The following is a 20,518-nucleotide window of genomic DNA, read 5'->3' as shown; positions in this document are numbered from 1 at the left end:
CCTCGGCCAGTTACCCAAAGAGACCAGAGAGATCAGAGGCAGCCATGGCGGGACTGAGGAGAAGCCACGGCCTGTGACTCCTCCCAAGAGGCACCCATGCGGCAGTGATGATGAAGGCTGCCATCCCCAAGGAGGTGTCTCAGCAGGGCAGACTGGAGCACTGTTGCTTTCACCTCTCTGTTTGGGGAAGCGTTTGGGCACTGGGGAAAGGCCAGCACTTTTCACAGCGCACAACTAGTAAGCACGGCTAACTCCGTCCTTATTTTCCCTTGTACTGTGTGTAGTGTTGGTTTCATTAATTGGGAAAAAGAGCCATGTCAGCATGTCTCGGAGCAGCTTAACTTCTGAATTATAACATGTAGTCTCATTTGCAAGTGCAAGCCTTTAGAAAAAGGTAACCCCTGGGCTTGGATGCTGCCACGGTGTCTGTCTGTGCATGGGAGCCCAAATGAGTGCTGAGGCCAAGGCGTTTCTGCAGGAGGAGGAGAAGGAGGAGGGTCCCTTAGCTCTGATGAACTGGAGTTTTCTCCTCAGTCTCTGCAGGATCAGAGCAGGAGGGCGTGATTTGCCTATCTTAAAGATGAAAGAGAGAAATTGGCTTAACTTACTTTAATCAGGATCTTATTAAGAAACTTACCTTAATCATCATCATCTTAAGAAAACTATTAACCTGTGTCAGTGCTTGATCTTACTAAAGAAACACTCTAGGGTATGGGCAAGCTGCAGTTAGAGATTGCGGTGCAATGCAGGGATACCTGGGCTAGGTTGTAAAAGCACTTTTGGGCAGAAAGCACCCATATATAACATAGTGAGACCTAGCAGGATAAGGTCATAACATTAAGCACTGTAATGACACTAAGGGCCTGTGCATTCTGCAGCCTGTGAAAACACAGACATATGTAGGCCTGGCTTAGCTTGGTTAGTGGCATGCGCGCAGCCTAGGGGAAGTGCAGCCAAAATTACGTATCCCGCTTCTCAGGTAAACTGCCTTCCACAGCTGCGGTCCTTCAAGGATACAGGCTCAAAGCTGAATCAGCTAGAGCCAGACTTCTAATGTAGTGTATGCAAGCCTTCAGTGTAGGTATTTCCCATCTAATGGGGATGGTGATCCCCTGGTGCCTACCCTGCCAATGACAGCCACTGCTCCCCCAGGTGCATGCATTACAGAAAGTGGGCCTGATTCTGGTGGCCAGCACTGGATAACTATCCGTGTCGTGTTTTCTTACATGTAGGAAAAAAACTCCTTTACAGAAGAGGACTTAAGCTCATACTTCACACTCATGGAAAGAATATTTTATTTCAAGAGCCAAATCTTCAGCATGTGTAGACCATCGTAGTTCCATCCATTTCAAGGGGATCCAGCTCCTGATGGTTTGACTCAAGCTCTGAAAGCGTTGGCAGCCTTGCTCTCTCGGCATGTCAGTATCCTGCTTCTGAGAGATGCCTGTGGTTCACACGTACATGTATAAATGTGTACATTCCCTAACTGTGCTAAAACCAAAGCGCGCCAGTCACACATTTGCGCTGAGACATTGCACGTCGTGTGTGTTCAGCTCCCAGCCACATGAATCCGTGCGTGCCGCTCTGATTTAGCTGTCTGGCACTCTGACTTTGGGAGAAACACGAAATCGCTATGTGGAATTGCACTTCTCTCTTGCACGTGAGTGCTTTTGCCTCCTGCTTCCCCTCTGAGGGCACATGCTTGTGCATGCTGCCGGTCGGTAAAGTTCCAGGGAGGGCTCTGTGCCCGTGTGTGTGTTTTGAGAGCTCTGCCATGCTCAGATGCAAATGCATTTCTCATAAAGAGAAAGCTATAGGCAGAAAATATTAAGTCTGCGCAAGATGCTAGCATGGGGCTCCTCAAATGGTGCTGAGCTATGTCTATACCGGTTAACAAAGCAAGGCCAAGGTACGGACTGGAGCACTGGCCTCTGGTCATCCATGCTATTTAATTCTTAGCAAACTCCTGGAAAAATTGTGGTTTGAGCCAGCTAACCCAGCTGGAGAGGGACACGTGCCAGGGAGCATCTCCAGGCAGGGTGTAAAACAGCCTCCACTCAGCTTTGTTCCCCCTGCTGCTACACCAGGGGCTTTGCACCCATATGTACCCCCGTGCCTTCATGTCGCACCCCTGGAAACACAAGCTGTACTCTCAACCTCATGGACGAAAAGCATCTCAATGCTGTGGGGTGGCCTTTGTGTTATTTCCCGCAATATGGGGGAAGAAAACACACCAAGGTATCAGAGGGCCATGAAAGCATACCAAAATGTCTTAAGGCCAATGGGACACTCACTGGACCTGGAGAAGATGTGTGACCAGAAGAGTGAACCTGCCCAGGCAGTTCCTGCCCCTGTTTTATGTAGCAGTGTGGATGTCATCAAACTGTCCTACATTGGACTGTTTGTACCAACCACAGTTTTGTTCCATAATCAATGCCAGGCTAATTTTTATCCTTTTTTAAATTTTATTTTTTGTGAAGGGCAAATGTAGCCCTTTCTGGTGCTGTATTGTGTACTGGCTTTAAAATGTTTTCTGTCTTCTGCACCTGAAAGTACATTTGTATGCTTGCTAGGAATTAGCTACGTGATACATTTAGCAATGTTGTCCGCAGTGGCAGTACAGTTTTGCTGTTTACAGTTATTAAAATGAAGGACCATCAACACCAATAGACACAGAGGGTCTGAACTGCACAGTATTTATACAGAGTTTAATTTTAAGGCTCTTCTACTCTTCATGTGAACCAATTTGATTTTTTGAGTGCTGCAGACACATTTGTAAACAAAGGCTACCTTTTTTTCTGTGGGGAGGGAATTTTGTAACTGCAGAGCCACCAGTCTTGAGGGTGTCCCTTTGGATGAAATGTTCTTTGATAATAGCTGTGCTATTTCTGAACATGATCCCTGAGCTATTGCATTTCTTACACAAAATCAAGTCCTATTTGAAGGGTGGGGCTGACTGTAAACCAAGCTGATTTTAAACTACCTGGGGTGATGGGTGAGAATTTGGTTTTGCTTTTTTAAAATACAGGAGATGATTTCACTCCGGCTGGGCAGCTCTGCCTCCTGGTGACCTGTGCTTATGACACCGTAAGGTGAGAGGCTGAAGCCCTGGTCTGGTTTTCCAAAAGATATGTGGATGAAGGTATTTAGGGATTTTTAAGCCAGGATATTCAAGCCCATGGGGTTTAAATATCAAGTGCTCATCGATGCAGAGAGGGAATAGTCATCTGAGTGTCTTCAGCAGCTCTGGAAATCTCTGTCTCTGTGGCAGCCCATTTTAGACCAGATGGCAGAGAGGGAGGGAGAGAGAGCCTTGCCTGGATACTGTGTAGAGTCTGGAGGGAGATGCCACACAGCAGCGGATGCCCAGAGGCTGCCCTGGTATCTGTAATGAGGCTTATGTTTATTCACCCGCTAGCTGGGCCTTCTGGTGGGTCTCACTGCCCCGAGAGGGGTGCTGCATATGAGCATGAGGCCTCTGAGAAAAAATCAGGAGCAGTCCCCTGCCCGTAGTAAAATCACCCCGTTCCTGGTGCCTGGGACAAGCCACCCTGCTTGCTTGCCCTACCATGCATTGATGCTCCCCAGTGTTTGGGGTGAGCTGGCCCAGGTCCATGAAGCAGTAAGGCCATGTACATGCAGGGCTCTGCTTGTGATAACCCACCCTCTCCCTGAAGGTAGATTGAAGTGGGAAAAGTGTTGGGTTGAGGAGATTACACTGCTCGAGGCTGAGCAAAACAGTCAGCCCCCTTGGCAGGAGACTCGTCCCATCCCTATCGCACACCCTGGTGAGGCCAGGACACATTGGCACTGGAGGTGCAACTACAGAGTGATGCCGTACCTGGCATCCTGTTTACAGGGCATTCCAAATTTGTGGGTATTCAAAGGCAGGTGAGAAAAATCCCGCCCAGGGGACTGTTTCTGAAAAGTCAGCATCCTTGTTTCACATCATTTTTTTGAATGGATGTAGACCAGAAGGCTATAGACAGGTCTAGGTTAATTCAACAGCAGCCCACATGATCTGTGCATCACTTTAATCTATTCCCTGTGCATACAATCTGAGATCTTTTGAAACAAAGGAAGCTGCTTCTGAAGCAATTGCTTTCAAAAACCTCCATTAAAAATTCACTGCTAATTGCACATAATTAACAGAGATTGGTGGAACGGGTGCAAGATCCACTGGAATCACTAGCAGTCTGTTGTTGTCCTGAATCTTTCAGTCATTTTAAAATCAAATGTATAACTCTTTTTGATGTAAACTGGTTGAAAGGATACTATAGGCAGAACTGTTAGTAAAGGTAGGTTTACTTTTTTGGTTTGATATTTTTACAGCTCAGGAAGTAAACAACTGAAATGTGCTATTTCTGTTTGATCTACTAATAGCAGTTTTCAGCCCCTTGCAATTAGGTGGCTGAAAGAGCAGTAAGGCCAGGGCAGATTTCTACACACAGCTATTTTTAGGAAAGGCATTGATAGTGTAGAGGTAAATAACTGGGGTGGAAGATAATGAATACATACTGCATACAATAGACAATATATGCTACATATATTTTATAAGCGTTAGACATCTGCATTTCTATGGGCATATATGTGGTTTCTAGGTAGGTATATCCTTGTTTATTTGGACATATGTCTGCATATGCAATCAGATTTGCACTCAGAATGTCAGTACCTCAGTACTTTTTACCTTTTAAAAACCGTTACACATGACACATCCTCTAGGATGGAGCTTGACAGAAATAATTGTGTGGTTGGCTTGATGGTGCTTGATAAAATCATGAGAATGGAGGAGAGTAAGGTGCTTAGGCAATGCTTAAGTTAATCTCATGCCTTCCCAGCATGCCAAACAGCACATTAAGGAGCTATTCCCAAAAGAGGAAGGAAAAGATGTGGTTCAGGATGGGAAGCGTCCTGCTGTCTCTTCTCTTCTGGTACAAAGGTACGCACTTTGCCTCCTGAGAGGCACTTTCAGATGTCCTTCTTTGTATTTCTTGTTTCATCCATGCTTCTTTCTTCTGCCAGGGGCTGTGGGCTACAGAGCAAGCTCTTCTCTATGTTCTCATGGAAGCATAATAATTAGGGGAAAGGCAAAATTGTGGAGGAGATGTGTAATTTATGTACGTGAGTGAGCAGCGTTCTTACAGCTCTATGAATATTCAGTAGTAAAACTCTGTTTCACAAAATAATTGCAGTGTAAAAAAATTGCTATATAATTTGTCAAAATATGAATTTGCAAAGAAAATTGTAGTGCAGCTGAGCCAGTGAGTAAATAATAATGCTGATTTGAAAAATGAGGTACAGTATAACATGAAAGACTGGTTCTTCATTAATCAGAACTCTTGATTAATCAAAACTTGATCATTTTCCTTAGCAGCAAGACATTGCTGATGGAGATCTGCCTTTTTTAAAAGGCTCTTTCAGGTATTTTGGCCTGGAAAAGACTTCCAAAGGCACTTTAAGAACAAAAAGCAATCATAAGTCTGTAAAATGGGAAAAGTATTTCTCCATTTTTAGGCTTTCTTAAATTTACTTTTCAGAAAAGTAGCAATGATAGCAGGTAGGAGCTAGGAGAAGCCAGAAAATTCAGGGTCATGGTCTCCTTCCATTTTAATTAACCCAGCTGTGGAACAAGATGATCATTGTCTGGTTTGTGTTTGAACTTCTGGCTTCATCGAAGCCAATGGCAAAGCTGCTATTATCTTAGACAAGGCTGAGGTGCTCTTGCTGGGCATTATCTGCCAATATTAACGTGCGAATAGAGTATGATCTGTCAGAGTGTTTCCCCCATGGATGTTGAATCCTCAGTGTTTTGCTTTGTCTAGGTTTTTCTATCCTCCTCTGTTTCCATTGAATATTTTGGTCTACCAAATTTCATGGGTAGGGAAGTGTTCCTCAACTAGCCATGCCTTCATTTCATCCTGTTATGCTTGGCCGTAGCCTGCTCTCTCTAATTAATAGGTCTTCCCTTTCATCTTCCAGCAAATATTTGTGTGTTCTCCTTATACCTTATCTCTTCGCTCTCCTTTGTTTTACTTGGTGCCTGAGCTTCTTGGAAGGCTGTTTTTACCTGGACTCCAGCGCTTTTTTCCCAATGGGTGGCGTAACTGCAATTAGTCTTTGGAATGAGTTCATACCTTGCTCTGAATCCCAGACACAGCTTGCTTTTAATAGACACCCACACATCAGGATATTTGCGGAGGGCCTGCAGTGCAAAACTACTTGCAGGATCACTTTCCAAGCATTGCTCCTTTGGTATTTAATTTAGTTTCTTATTTTACTGTTTTTCTCTGCTTCATGGTCCAAGCGTCCTCTTCTGGATAAAGAGTGAGCAGCGACCCTTTGCCCAGGTCCCCCTCACACTCCTGCCTCTCCCAGCACGGAGGAGGTGCCACTAGGTCAGTCCTGTGAGCCACATGCACTGATGCCGTGATAAGCTCCTTAGCTTATTTTCTCTGGCAGAGCAAGTGGCTTACAGGAGCACCCCCAGCCTCTGCGCCTTGGCTGGGCTCGTGTTTGCCGGGGACACCACCGCAGCAGCAGCAGCATATGGTGCAGCAGGCAGACTCCTGTGACGAGAGCCGCAGCAGCTGCCGGGCCCCCTCCATATGGTGAGGGGGAGCACCCCAAGCCCTGGATTGACATGAATATGCTTTTAGCACATTGAATGTGACATGCCTGCACTGCATCACTCCATCCGTGCTCACTACACGTTGGGGAATAAGCACGTCTCAGCAGTTTAAAAGCGTGGATTTCTTTTTTTCCCCCTCTGTTTTTTGCAGCTTTGAGAAAAAAACCCAATATCAAAGGCCCAAACCCGCCTTTGGATCACAGTAAATAACATCTTTAGTGCCACCCTTTGGCATAATCGATAGATCTAAGGAAATTACTGTGCAGGCAATGTTCTGCAGAGCTCTAAGCAGGAAGGAACACACATGTCGATAAGATCAGAAATTGCCAAAAATTTTCAAAGGAACACTTTGGGAAAAAAAAGATAATTGTACATCTCTTAAGAAGAAAAGGGGAAAATGTTGATTTTTTTAAAAAATTTTTTTTTTTCTTCACATATTTTCACAACATAAAAAAAATTTATAGAAACATTATGGAGACAGCAGGCATAAAAGACAAATTAATATGAATTAAATAGGTATAATTGTCATTATTTAAATATGTTTTTTATGACTTTCACGCAGTAAATACTAAATGAGACACAATACAAATGAATGAAAATGGAAACCAAATAAAAATAATTCAAATTAAAAAAAAAAGAAATGGACATGAAAATAATAAAACCATGAAAAATCCCCACCAAATGAATGAGGAAAACAGCAAGCATGTTAAAGCATGAGAGAGGAGCTTAACACGAAGTACAAGCCCTTCTCCCCTCCACAGGCTGATGCTGGTGCTGGTCCTCTTGCCTTCAGTCTCTGGCTCAGACCGTGCCTGTCAGTGATCAGCAGAGATGAGCCCTCGCAGGCTGATGTGTGCTGGGGCAGTGCCGCCCTCCTGGGGGGTGCCAGGGCCAGAATGTCATCTGCAGGGGAAACAGGCTGAGCGTTTGGCCCAGTGCAGCTTTAGGTGGTGAAAGCCCCTGGATGAGCGGCTTCCTTTCAGCAGGCCAGCCTGGCTCCCACAGCCTTTTGGTGGACACAGGTCTGCATATGCCCTGGGGGGTCTCTGCCTGCCAGCATAGCCCCCAAGGACCATTTAAAGCCTTCACTTTTTAGAAATAAAGGTACTGTTTGCGTGACATGGTCCCGGCAGATCCTGCTTAGCATGGCCACAGGAAAATACCCTGGGGGAAAAACAACAAAAGCAACCATGAAGCAACTGGGTGAGGGGGCTATGCCTGCCAAGGGGAGCTGGGGACCTGCCACGGCTGCAGCAGATGTTCCTGGGGCCACTGCCACTGGCGTAGGGGCAAGGAGAGCTGGGGAAAATGCCACGTGCGACAGTGGCCAGGGACACGGCAGCTTCCCCAAATGTACCCTGCTACTGAGGCTGGTGCAGCCTGATGTGAGTCACCTCGCTCGCCTGGCATGATTTCCAGGGCTAGGATGTAAAAATAGCCTAGATTAATAATATAGCAACCCACAAACTAGCACCTGATGGGCACAGAGGTATCGCAATGCTTTTTTTCAGTGTCTCAGCCCTCTGTGTTGCTTACATACCTCTTTACCCGACTCGGCTTCCTGGTGCTCTCTAATGTGGCACTCAAGAAAAACAGGGACTCACAACGGTGTGCCTTTCGGAAACCGTGATAAAACCAGTGCCATTCATTCCAGTCACTTCATTCATTTCTGTGACAGCTTTTCGGGGGCTCCAGTCACATACTGCTGGTTTTTAAGCTGCTTTCCTTTCCCCTGCCCCATGGGCCGTGGGTGCAGAAGGGAAGCAGGTGACTAGCTGCGCAGCAGGAGCCACCATGCCGGTAAAAGTGCTGCATCACGGAGTGTGTGCTCTCCACTGGGAGAAGTGGAAAGATAATAATTTTGCTCATCTCCCTGAGCTCTGTTAAACTGAGATGTTGCTTGCAGAGATGAGAGATGAAATTAACTATTTTCCAGCTGAAGCTTCTAGGCCACCTAAATCAATGGATAAACACCAATAAATAAACAAAGTTATTAACATTTTTCACATACTTTGCCTGCAGTTATCAGGTTTATGTGAACTTATCCTGGTCAACCAAGTGACTGACATTTATTCTGTGTTATCTTTTATTTCTCTGTTTTATTTTATAATGTGCTTTCTCATGCTTGTACTTCTGTCATTAATTCTAGCCACACTAAAAAAAGGTGGATTGTTGTCATGGCTCTACAGTCAAGATATTCAACATGATTTCTCAGAGTTGACTTTATTGAAATGTGCCCAGCCTTTGGCAGTGTTACTTCTGCCCTCACTTACATTCCTCCTTTCTTTCTCTTGTTTAACCACATTCTTAATGACCACAAACTTTCTGAGACATGTAGTTACCTATTCCTGTCATTAAAATGCCAGCAGCTGAGCCTCCTTACTACCACTTGCCCCTTCCTTTTCCCAGGTAGCCCAAGTTGTGGCTGCTGCTTTATCCCACCTCCACCTCAGGAAAGCCATATCCTCCCAATCCCGGCATCCCAGGACTGCCTTTTCCAGCTCTGTTCCTTGTCCCCCAAACCTGGGACAGTCCCTGGGGTGTCTTTCCCCTCCATCCTGCCCAGCGGTGGGTGCCAAGCGGGGCCACCCTGGTGTCCATGCTTCAGCTCAGACCCACTGGGATGGGTGCTCCAGCACAAAAATCATCCCCTGGTGTTGCCTAAGCCCTGGTCCCCAAATCCTGTGCTACGGGGTGGCTTTTGGGCATGGCAATGCATTGGATGCACCACACTACAGGGCAGGATGGAGAGACAGGAAAGGCACATCCTCTATCTCCTTGCCTCTCACAAACATGCACAGATAGTAATTTGTATCACTGAATTGATGGTTTGCTGAATGTCCTGGGGCACTGCAGGGGCTGTAAATAGGGCTTTTTCCTTTTTAATGTTTTGGGGTTTTTTTTAAAGTCCTGTACTTTTAACACAACAGCCCCCGGCAGCCATGCAGGACTTATGACTCTCCCACGAATTGTAGCAATTCGTTCTGTCTGACCTACAATTACCAATTATCTTTGTAACCTTCCTTGAAGGCAAACACGCTCACTATAAAAGCATGCTGGCCATCACATTTTTAGACTATTGGCAGCCAGCTTTCCTCTTCATTTCCTTTGTAGGACAGGGTCCGTCACAGCTGTAAACATACCAATATATCAATTACTACTTTTTCCAGCTGAATGCAGGCAAGGACATCTTTTTCTCTCCTTTCCTCTCCCGATGCCAAGGGTTATCAGGCCACGCTGTCCAGGTGGGATGTTTGGCCTATCTGCTGCCATGCTTACCCCTAGCCAAGTCTGCCGCTCCCCTGTGCCACAGGCTGCGGCTGCCGGCAGTCAGAGGGCCGAGGTGCTCGTGGGAGCGAGCCCTTAGCAGATAACCTCTTCTAGCTCAAAAAGGCAAAACTGACCTCCGATCTGAGATGCCAGTGAGCAGTGCAGCGAGGTGTGGAGGCCCCCAGCCCACCGGGGATAGCCAGAGGGGCGGCATGTCAGCACCCATGCCCTGGCACTGCCTTTGCACCACTGTGTGCCACAGGGCTGACCCAATAATACATTGCATTGAAAAAAGGGCTTTTGTGCTTGAAATTCACACCCTTGCTTGATTTGCAGTGATCTCCCCTGGCTGACAAGACTGAAAAATCTAAAAGCTGCTCTTGTAGCTCAGGAGCAGGCATCGTTGGCTGGCTGCAGCCACCCAAGCAGCGCTGGGTTGGCCAGGGTAGGAGAGTTTATTCCTGGTGGTTGAGTAGGTGCTAGCTTACACCCACTCACCTGAAAACTATTCCTTTTTTACCTGTTGTTTCACTCACAGCTGTTGGGTTTCCAGCTGCATCTCTCAGTGAGGTGCCAAATTTTGATTTTGGCTCTCAGATACCTGGGCAGGGACTCGGGAGGTCTGCTGAAGGGCTCAACATGGACTCGAAGCAATACCCCTACATCAGCCTGGTAATTCTTCACATCCGCCTTCCCCACCACAGGCACATGGTGCTCAAGAGTAGGCTTCACCACAACACAGTCATGTTGTGTAAATGTACGTGACACACATGTAAGTGATCTGCCAGAATGCACTGGAAGTGAAAAGAGGAATATTTTATTCCTATACAAAGTATATTCATTTGCTAGTTTGTTTACCAGCTTTTCTCTGTAGACCCTAAAGCCCCGCTGCAGCACCCAAGGTGCTGCAGGGGTGCCAAGGCAAATATTTATGCAGAGAGGTGCAGGCACCTTTTCTTTCACCCCTGCGTGGCTCCGCTTACTTCTCAGGTGATTGCCAGGCCAAAGTGCATTTAACCACTGGGGCAAAAACAAGAAATGTCCCACAAAAAGTTTTCCACAAAAACCAGTCTTCCAAAGGTGAAAACAAAGAGGTTAAGAAACATGTACTGAGCACATATCTCTAAATGAAACCTGAACACCTGCAGGCTGGAGGAGCCAAGGCTGCAGCCCTGTGACTTCAGACCTGGGCATTGGGGTTGCTTGGGGGCTGCGCTGGCTGATGAGGCAGGCTTCCAAATCCCAGGGTAACGAAGCTAGTCCTTGCAGCCAGTGCTCCCAGAGCAGGGCACCTGTCCTGCAGGGAAAGGCCGCAGTGCCATGGGCTGGAGGGACAGAAGAGGCTCCCGTTGGCCCAGCTCCCATGCCCCCCGTGCCAGGGCTGCTCCAGCTTTGTCACCAAACAGAATGTCAAGCAGGCAGGAGATGTGCTTGCATGGTTTTATTGGCAAAGGCAGTACAGTTTTGATAGTTGAGAATGTCTTGGTTTGTAGCATATTGATCTGACGACAGGCAGCATTAACTTAAACCACCCTCATGCCGTGTGGCACAGTGCAGAGGTGGCAATGCGCTGCGTGGCCTTGGGCTTGCACCTCCGCCTTGGTTTTCTTGTTGCACAAGAAGTCATGGGATGTGGCTGGGAAACACCTCTGTTGGGAAAGGTGGAGCGTGGTATTGCGCATGGACCCCAGCCTATGTTTTTCAAGAGGCCAGATCTGGAGATGTGCACCCACATTTTCCTGCTGAGCTTGATGGGGTCTGTGTGCCCCACTGCCTCCCTCTTGGGTCTGACTAAAAGCCACGTCTTGTTACTGTAGGCTGATGTTTACTTCTTCCACCAGAGCCGATGCCTTGGATTAATTCAGTAAATTCCTTATGTCAGAAAGGCTGCCCTGGGACACTGAAGTGGAGGAGACCATCTCTGCATTAAAGAAAGGAATTTTTTTTAAAAATTTCTTTATTATTTTGTTCTTTGCTGGGGTCTTTCTTTCAGATTCTTGATACATTTGGGCTCATTGTCATACCCAAGGAGTAGTTGCATTTCAGTAATAAACAGGGCTTTGTATACAGTTTATATTTCAGCTGATTATAATTGCCCAGTGTTTTTTGAGTCTTTTGAGATGAAACTTGCTATAGAAACGCGGGATGTAAATTCCCAGCATTAGCTGGAGCTTCCTAGGCTCAGCAAAGCGACAGCATATGAATGAATAACTCATAACTGGATTTCAGTGAATAATTCAGCGTCTAATTCGTTTGGTGAAAAGATCCTCTTTTCCTATTCACAAAACCTCTGTTTGGAGATGGTGGGTTTCTCATGGCTCCTCTATGTACGTTTTTACCTGCTCAATAGCTTGGTCCTTTGTGGGCTGCAGGTTCCCTAATGGTATTGAAAACACAGTGTTTAACGTTTGACTTATGTTGATAAGTTATCAGCAGTCATGGGACTATTTTTTAAAATTGTTTTATTGTCATAGTCATCTGAGCACTATTCTGCCAGTCCAAATGTTATTAACATGGTCTGCTTTGGACTTCACTGGGAAGAGGGAGGGCCCTTTCAGCAAGGAAAGGGCTCAAAAAAGCCATTGCTCAGTGACTGGTAGGAGCTAAAACAGGTCAGATGTTACAGAAATAGCAGCTCTTCCTCTACAGCCACAACAACTGGTTTTCTCTAAGAAAGAAAAGAAATGGGAGTGTTGTATGTAAGATGGATTGGGAAGACCTATTCACATTTCATTTTCCTCCATCCTGTCCGGGGGAGTGATCTCAGGCCAGGCACCTCATGGGATGCCCCATCTCTTCTGAAGGTGCCAGTGGTTTGTGGTGGGGCCAGGCTGGGATTTCACCCTTGGGGTTCATCAGTTCACATTTTAAGGGCAAAAGGGGGAAGGGAAATTGTGGAGCAGGAAGACAGCAAAAAGGGATACAGGCAAAATTAGGGGGCTGGCATGGGTTTCTCCTCAGGATGTTTCAGGTGTATCCAATCAGAAAGAAGAGATGCCAAAGGCATCAAAAAGAAAACACAGTGAGGGAGTAGCACTGGCATGGGCACACACAGTGCCCTGTTCCTGCCCATGTCCTCTTGCTTTCCCCTGGCAATCACCTTGGGGATATGTAGTAGATTTGACAGTCCTTCCTTGATTTATTTGTCCCCCACTCAGGAGTAAATGTTCATTGCATTTTCTGATGTTTGCTTGCAGCATCTTTGTTTCTGATCTCTCTCTCTTCTTCCCTCCATGCCTGCTGCCCCAGCTGCACTGGCCCTCTCCCCAGGAGAGGTAAGTCTCTCCAGCTGGTTTGGCTGCTGGGTAAATGCTGGGGGCCCAACACTGCCTGGCTCCGGTGCCTTGGGGCATAAGGAGGCATGGCACCTGGGCCTCCAAGGCCAGGAACATGCTCTTACTTCTGAATCCAAGGCAGGGGGTCATCCCACCTTTTGTGCTGGTCTGGCACAAAGAAGGGGGCTCAGAGAAGGTGCAGCAGCCTGGGCAGGCATAAGTGTCTGTCTAAGCTTCAGGATTCAGCCTCATGTCACTATTGTCAATGACAATGTTGATTTACTATTGTTTTTTACCTTCCCTTTAGGATGAGAGACTGGAACTGTGGCACAGCAAGGCTTGCAAATGCGATTGCCAAGGAGGTCCTAACTTGGTGTGGTCCAGCAGGACTAACAGCTTAGAGTGCATGCCAGGTAATGGGCCAGCGTGCTTTTAGCCATGTTTGTCTGGTGATCTTCAGCAGCTTCCCCCGATGCACCCTGCGCTGCCGAGGTGGCATGTTATGGTGGTACTTGTTCCAAACACAGCTTCTGGTGGGGCCAGGGGAGCTGCGCTGGTGGGAGGTGCGAGGTGATGCTGCACCGTTGGGCAGAGGGGCAGCAGCAACAGCGACTGTGTCTGGGCCTTGGGAGATCACCCAGGGTGGCCCAGGCTGGCTGGTGCCGGAAGGCACTTGCCTGCCCCGTCCCTAAAGCCCCCTGCGCTGGTGCTCCCAGAAACTGCCGGCAGCTACCGCTGTGTGCAGGATTTGCTGTAGGAAACCTTTTGTGCAACTTAGGCTGATTCTCGCTTGCTATAGTTTTATCTGTGACCTCTTCTCCTCTCCCCAGGTGTCAAGGAAAACAGTTTATTCTTTCTTTGAAGCATAGTTTTAAACAGTGAAAAATCACAATTGTGTTTCCTTTGAGTTTTCTCTGGGTTGCCTATGCCCAGCTCCTTCAGCTGTTCCTCACAGACCATGTTTTATAGGTTTCTGATCAAGTTCTTTCCTTGTTGTTCTCTGCAACTGTCACATTTTCCCTGACATGTTGCCCCAGCAAGGCTTTATCAGTGCCCAGCTGATCTTCAGGTTTGGCTCATGTGTCCCACAGAAGCTGCACTCTTGTTCAGGCCTCTGTCATGCATATGTTCAGAGGTGTTTGCCCTCACTGGGCTAGGTGACGAAAGTGGTGCCTGCCTCATGCCTGCTAGGAAGCATCTCTTCCCAACTCCTGCAAGAGGCTGTGCAACAACTTGAGGTGTGTTTTGCTGCTCAGCATTTGGCATGGCTGCCCTGAAGGAGGAGGTTAAATGAGTTACCCTGGAAGAGCTCTGAGTGGAAACTAGGGTGAGTTAGAAAGCAAATAAAAATGAGTATCGACAGGAAGATATTACACCATTGGCAGAGCTTGCAGGCATAGCAAACAGAAATGAGAGGGGGAGTAAATGCCAGGCGTTTCTATCCCACGCTTGTGTTGGACCTGAAGGGTTTCCTCCCATGGCACAAGGCAGCTGACAAGCACAGAGGTTTCCAGTCATCCTTGCTGGGCCGTCTGTTTCCCTTGAGCTCTCCTTCCATGCACCCCGCTCCTGTGGAGGCCGTGTCCACCTGGGGCTCGCCCAGCTTGAGTATTGCCCATGGGATTCTTCCCTGCCGAGAGAAACTACAAGGAGAGGATTCATCCACCATGCATGGGTGGTGTGTCGCCCCCGGGGCAGTGGCCCCAGTCATCCCCAGTAAAGGGTCACGGCTTCTCAGGCTGTGTCCTTCCAGTTTCTGCAGCCAGTATCTCCACAGGGCTGCCTGCCAGGGCAGGTGTGAAGAGGAAGAAGGCATTTTCTGGAGACAGCCCCTGTGATGCAGAAGTATCACTTGTAGGAGCCTCAGAAACAACACTTTGTATCTCTTGTTCTGAGGGTTTCCTCCAGTCTTCTACGAAGGAAACCCACATGCACTGCGTCAAACATGAGTCTGAGCTGGCATGGCTCTGCCTGAGCTCACTGCTCCCTTTCAGAGGTCTGGCCACCACAAGTCTTTTTTTGTTGCAGCACCATCACGAAGCCCACCTGCAACAGGCAGGTCCCTGCAGTCCTTGCATCCTTGTCTGAGTCTCTCCGTTTGGAAGATGCCCCCCTGCACCTGCGCATCCTCCACCTGTAACTGTATCCCTTTGCGTGGAGCTGCAGTAAAGCATATTTTTGACAAATGGAGATTACTGCACACTCCAGGTCACCATGTAGCATCCCCTTGCTTCCTGCAGGGGAACCATTGCAGCAGAGATCCTCAAAAAAACTCTTGGGAAGTCCTTCTTCTCATGGTGGCTCCCTACCAGCACCTACACCTGGCATGCCAGCCTGGTCCTGCTGCACGTTTTCTTGCTGTTTAACCTTAACAGTGTACAGTTCTCCATCTGAAGCCTTGTTACAGCCTGGTACCACCCTGCTGCCGCTTGCACCAAGGAATCACAGAATCACAGCATGGTTTGGTTTGGAAGGGACCTTTGAAGATCATCTGGTCCAACTCTCCTGCCATGGGAAAGGACATCTTTCACTAGACCAGGTTGCTCAAAACCCTATCCAACCTGACCTTGAACACTTCCATGATGGGACATCCACAGCTTCACTGGGAAACTGCTCCAGTGGCTCACCATCCTTATCATAAAAAATGTCTTCCTTATGTCCAATCTAAACATACCCTCTTTCAGTTTAAAACCATTGCCCCTTAAAGGGAAGGGAAGGAAAGGAGACAAGGCAGGTTTGGTCGATCGTCCATGGCTGAGAGAAACCTGTGTGAGAGGAGCAGCTCTAGGTTTCCTGCCCAGGCTAAGTGTGAGGGGTGCCCTGACGCATTAGCATTATGTAGCTCAGTGATGAAGGCATCTTTCTTGACTAATTAAGGCTGTTCTCCTGAATAATGAATGTTGTCATCATATCTCCCAGCTGTCTCTCTCCCCAGGCAGGGGGGCTTTTCCCTGTCCTCACCCAGCTCAGCCACGGTGCGTGGCCTGGCATCCCAGCTGCCTGGGGACGGTTTGCCGAGCAGCCGCGCTGAGGTGTTGCCGAGCTGGCACGGCTGGAGGGCAGCAGCCGGTCTCGCAACCGCTGCATGAGTTTTCTCCAAGTTGGCAGCAATGGTGTTAAATGACTTAGCTGGCTTGGCTGGGTGGGCACCAGGCATCTGTTTTGTGAGCCCCTGCGCGTGGCGCAGCCAGACATGCCAGAAGGTGACCTGCTAATTGCATTGCGGTTGTGTGGTCTGCGGATTAGTGTTGCTAAAAGTAAAGTTACGTGGTGTTTGAGATAAGCCTGCCAAGTAGTAAACATGCAGGGCCACCCCAGCCCAGCTGCCCTCTTGCACAATGGGAGCAAGGGTTTTTAACGCGGTAGAAAAGCGTGATGTTTCCGTGCCTGGAGGAAGGCGGGACAGCGTCTATGTGTTTTTGTGAGGAAAAACATGTTAATGGGGTACCAGCTGAGCAAGATATGTTAATGAGATATTGATGCATATGATATCGACCTGGTAGAGCTTGCTAATGAGACATTGACCACGCCGCTGCAGTGCTGGGGCGTTGCACTGGGAAGGCCATGGTCACGCTGGGTCCTGGGCACCTGCTGTTGCTCCTCATGTGACAGTCATTTTTAGCAAAAAGCATCACGCTGGTCGGTCAGTCATGGCTAAGGCGAAGAAACGTCTTACCCATGAGTGAACCCGCACAGAGCTTTACTGCTCCTTTATTGCCAAAACCCATGAAACAAACTACACTAAACTGGAAAATGTGACAGTGACCCTTGAGGGACCACATGTGCTCCACGGGCCACAAAATTAGAAAAATGCTGCCCATAGATGTTTGCCCAGGCAATTCCCGTCTGACACTTGTGAGCACCTTCTTTATGTGTCTAGATACATAGTGATAACCTGCTCGCATAAAAATAATCAGAACAAAACAAAACAAAAAAACAACTAGGTCCAGGTAGCACGCAGGTGCTCTGCATGGCAGCATCACCAAAGGCTTGCCTTCCGGAGCACTGTGTGGTGACCCACCGCAGAAGGTTTAAATAATGAATGAGTATTTCTGCCCCTAGTGGTTTTGGAGCCAGCGGGAGCCTTGCTGAACTTCTTGCTGTCACAGAAGACAGCTGTGGGATCAGGTTTGGTAGCCTGAAGATCTGAAGGCAAAAACTCAGGAGATTCCTGAGCCTTTGGCAGGGCCAAGCATTACACCTCACTGCCACCAGAGAACCCGCAGGTTTTCCACAAGGCCATACCATCTCCAGATACAAAGATAATCCCTGTAGCAGAAAATGCAGAAGATCTGAGGATGCTTGTGGAGGGACGATCAGAGCAGGCTCAGCAATTTTGCTGTGCAGGCGTAGCCATAAATCAAGACAGTGAATGGTGGAGCGGAAGGAGATACAGCTCAGCAAGAAAAGCCATACCAGCCATTTCTCGAGGACCAGGCAGAAGCTGACAGCCTGGAGGCTGGATCCAGGTCAACAGATCCAGTCTGGATTTTCTTCTATGTGCTTGCAAGAAGCAGACTCGGACTGCAACATCTGAATAAAACCTTCCCCCCAAAATGCTGCAGACAGCACAGGTTTATGAAGTTTGAGAAAGAGAGAGAAGAATCAGAAAATCATACAAGAAGAGTTAGAAATTAAGACCCCCGTGGCCCCTGGGCAGCAAATACTGCAGGGGTTGTGGTCTGGATTTAAGAGCATTCCCAGCATCCTGGCCAGGGAGGACAGGGAGCAGCGAAGCCACAGAGGTTGTTGACAACAAGCATGCAAATACAACCAGGAAACAAAGCCAGGCACTCGTGGCCTTATAGTAGCATGTATTTTCCCTTTTTCTACAGAGTGTCCCTACCACAAGCCCCTTGGCTTCGAGTCCGGCGCTGTCACCCCTGACCAGATAAGCTGCTCCAACCCCGAGCAGTACACGGGCTGGTACTCCTCCTGGACAGCCAACAAGGCCCGCCTAAACGGCCAAGGCTTCGGGTGAGTCCGAAAATGCCTCCACAAGGGGTCCCGTGGGCAGGCGGGTGTCGGAGGCTGGGGCACCCCCAGCAGCGCGGGGGCAGGAGGGACCACCTGGGAGGGCAGGGGCGGAGGACGTAGCGGGGATGGTGGTGTTCCCCCAGGTGCGCGTGGCTCTCCAAGTACCAGGACAATGGGCAGTGGCTGCAGATTGACCTGAAGGAGGTGAAGGTGATCTCAGGGATCCTCACGCAAGGGCGCTGTGATGCTGATGAGTGGATGACCAAGTACAGCGTGCAGTACCGCACTGATGAAAATCTCAACTGGGTTTACTACAAGGATCAAACTGGGAACAACCGGGTCAGTAGACTTTATGCCTCAGCCGTTGGTGGAGTGGGGGGCACATTTGGTGACACAAAAACACTGGGTCTTGGCAGGGAGGTTCTCGCCCCAAGAGGGGTTTCCGTGGGAGCAGTGGGGTGGATGGGGCCTGGCGGTCACCCCACCTCTGGGGGCAGCATGGAGAGGGGTGTCCCCTTGCCATGGTAAGAGCAAGTGCCATGCTGAGCAACTGCAGAAGGACAAAATACATTTTTTGCTAATGATGACGGTGGAGTCTAGACTAAACTCAGCAGGACAGAGCCGACATCGCAGGGGAAGCGGCACCCGCGTGATAAAGCCCCTTTCTTGGCCAGAGACACACTATGCCAGCTGTGCCTGGGCACTGCAAAAAGGGGGCTCCTTCTTTTGCCCTAAGTCCAGGGCTAGTGCATGATAACAATGCAGAAGAACCCCTGAAAGAAAATCTGCAGCTATTTAAGTCACAACCCACTGAACGGTACACATGCTGTACTTAGTGGGTGGTTTGAAGCAAAAAATTGCACAGGGGAACATAGAGTGGTGGCTGTGGTCCCTGTGCAGCCGAGGCAGGCTAGGGGATGCCATGCCTGCTGCCTCCCAGGCATCGTCAGCGTCCATCCGTGGGGATGGCCCTGTCCCAGCATGGGAGGCTCTGGTGGCTTTGCTGAAGCACTGGTTCCTGCAGCCCTGGGCGGATGCTGAGCTTTCCCAAAAAACAGGTCATGGCAGCAGGAGACAGGGCAGCATGGCCAAGCAGTGGGGAAGGGCCCCCAGATAAATTTTTTTGTCTATATCAGCGTGTCTGGGAGCCTGGCTTGTGAACTGCAAGCAGCCAAGGTCAGCCACGCTCACTCCAAACACATGGTGCCTTGCTGCCCAAAGACAAATGAGAGAGAATGGGGAGAGATTAAGTCTAGCCTAACCAGAAAAAGCAGAGGAACAATGTGGGGAAAGTGACTTACTCAGAAAACCCACTCAGTGTGACAAAAATTGCCTGTGTCTGGCTATTATTAGTGTCTTTTATTTTTTTTTGGGGGGGGAGGGGGACCCGCCTCCTCTTCTGCCCTCCACAGGCACCCCAAACTCATGGGGCAGGAGTTTCAGCCCCCTAACCACCTGCCCACACCTCCCTCCCCAGGTTTTCTACGGCAACTCGGACCGCTCGTCCTCAGTGCAGAACCTGCTGCGTCCGCCCATCGTGGCCCGCTACATCCGCCTCATCCCACTGGGCTGGCACGTGCGCATCGCCATCCGCATGGAGCTCCTCGAGTGCCTGGGCAAGTGCGGCTGAGCGCCTGCCCGCCCCACGCCGCCTCCTGGGGTAGATGCAGAGGTGTCCGCCTGTGCAGTCACCCCCTCCTTGCCACCGACGCTGGCTGCAGCCGCGGTCCTGCGGTGTAAATGCCCAGCCTGCAAAGGGAAGGGCCATCTTGAATAAAATGTTGTTTCACACCACGCCTGCTGATAAAGCTAAACCCTGCTGTGAAGCTGACAGGTGTTTATGGGGCACATGCTGGGGAAGGCAGGATGGTTCATTGCTGCACCTCTGATCCTGTGAGATGTGGTGCTTCTGGCGCTGGGTGTTAGGCTGGGAAAAAATCATCATCACAGCATGCTGTGGAGGCCAAAGTAAATGCAGATGTAAGTCCAAAGGCAGGGCTTGGACGCCCTCAGGGAGGGCAGATCTGCAAGTGATTATTTGTCCCTGAGCCTGGGCATCCCCCGCCACCCCACTGGAGCCAGGGAGGGATCTCCTGCCGGGGCAGACATCTCACCCTGCTTTTCCTCATGCTCCTCCTGCCTGTCTCTGCCACCCCTGAGACAGGGTTGGGGCCAGATCTGGCCAGTCCTCAGTACAATGGGCCCTGCCTGTATCTCACACTCTCAATCACCTTGTGTCCCCTTGTATCAGGTACCCTCTGGCCCGAGCTACTGTGGCTGGTTTTGGGACAGCCATTGATCCCCCGTGTACTGGGTGGCCAAACCCTCTCCATAGCCTCTCTGGTTTTGCACTGACACATCCTGGGGA

The 20,518-nt window shown here is 49.0% G+C and overlaps 1 protein-coding gene across 2 annotated transcripts; it reads left to right on the top strand.

The window, feature by feature from the left end:
• The first annotated feature begins 4,872 nt into the window (after positions 1-4,872).
• RS1 (retinoschisin 1) lies at positions 4,873-19,780 on the top strand. 2 transcript variants are annotated; one of them, XM_075081940.1, is made up of 6 exons: positions 4,873-4,938; positions 13,138-13,173; positions 13,481-13,586; positions 18,009-18,150; positions 18,294-18,489; positions 19,628-19,780. In XM_075081940.1, exons 1-6 carry the CDS (start codon positions 4,888-4,890, stop codon positions 19,778-19,780), a joined length of 684 nt encoding a protein of 227 aa, XP_074938041.1. In that variant the 5' UTR covers positions 4,873-4,887. The 2 variants fall into 2 exon arrangements, with proteins under 2 accessions (XP_074938041.1, XP_074938042.1); XM_075081941.1 differs by having other exon boundaries at positions 4,888-4,939; positions 13,148-13,173.
• The last annotated feature ends 738 nt before the right edge of the window (positions 19,781-20,518 follow it).

This window comes from Phalacrocorax aristotelis, chromosome 1 (assembly GCF_949628215.1).
Source record: "Phalacrocorax aristotelis chromosome 1, bGulAri2.1, whole genome shotgun sequence".
Lineage (NCBI taxonomy): Eukaryota > Metazoa > Chordata > Aves > Suliformes > Phalacrocoracidae > Phalacrocorax > Phalacrocorax aristotelis.
This window is presented reverse-complemented; position numbering and strand designations above follow the sequence as displayed.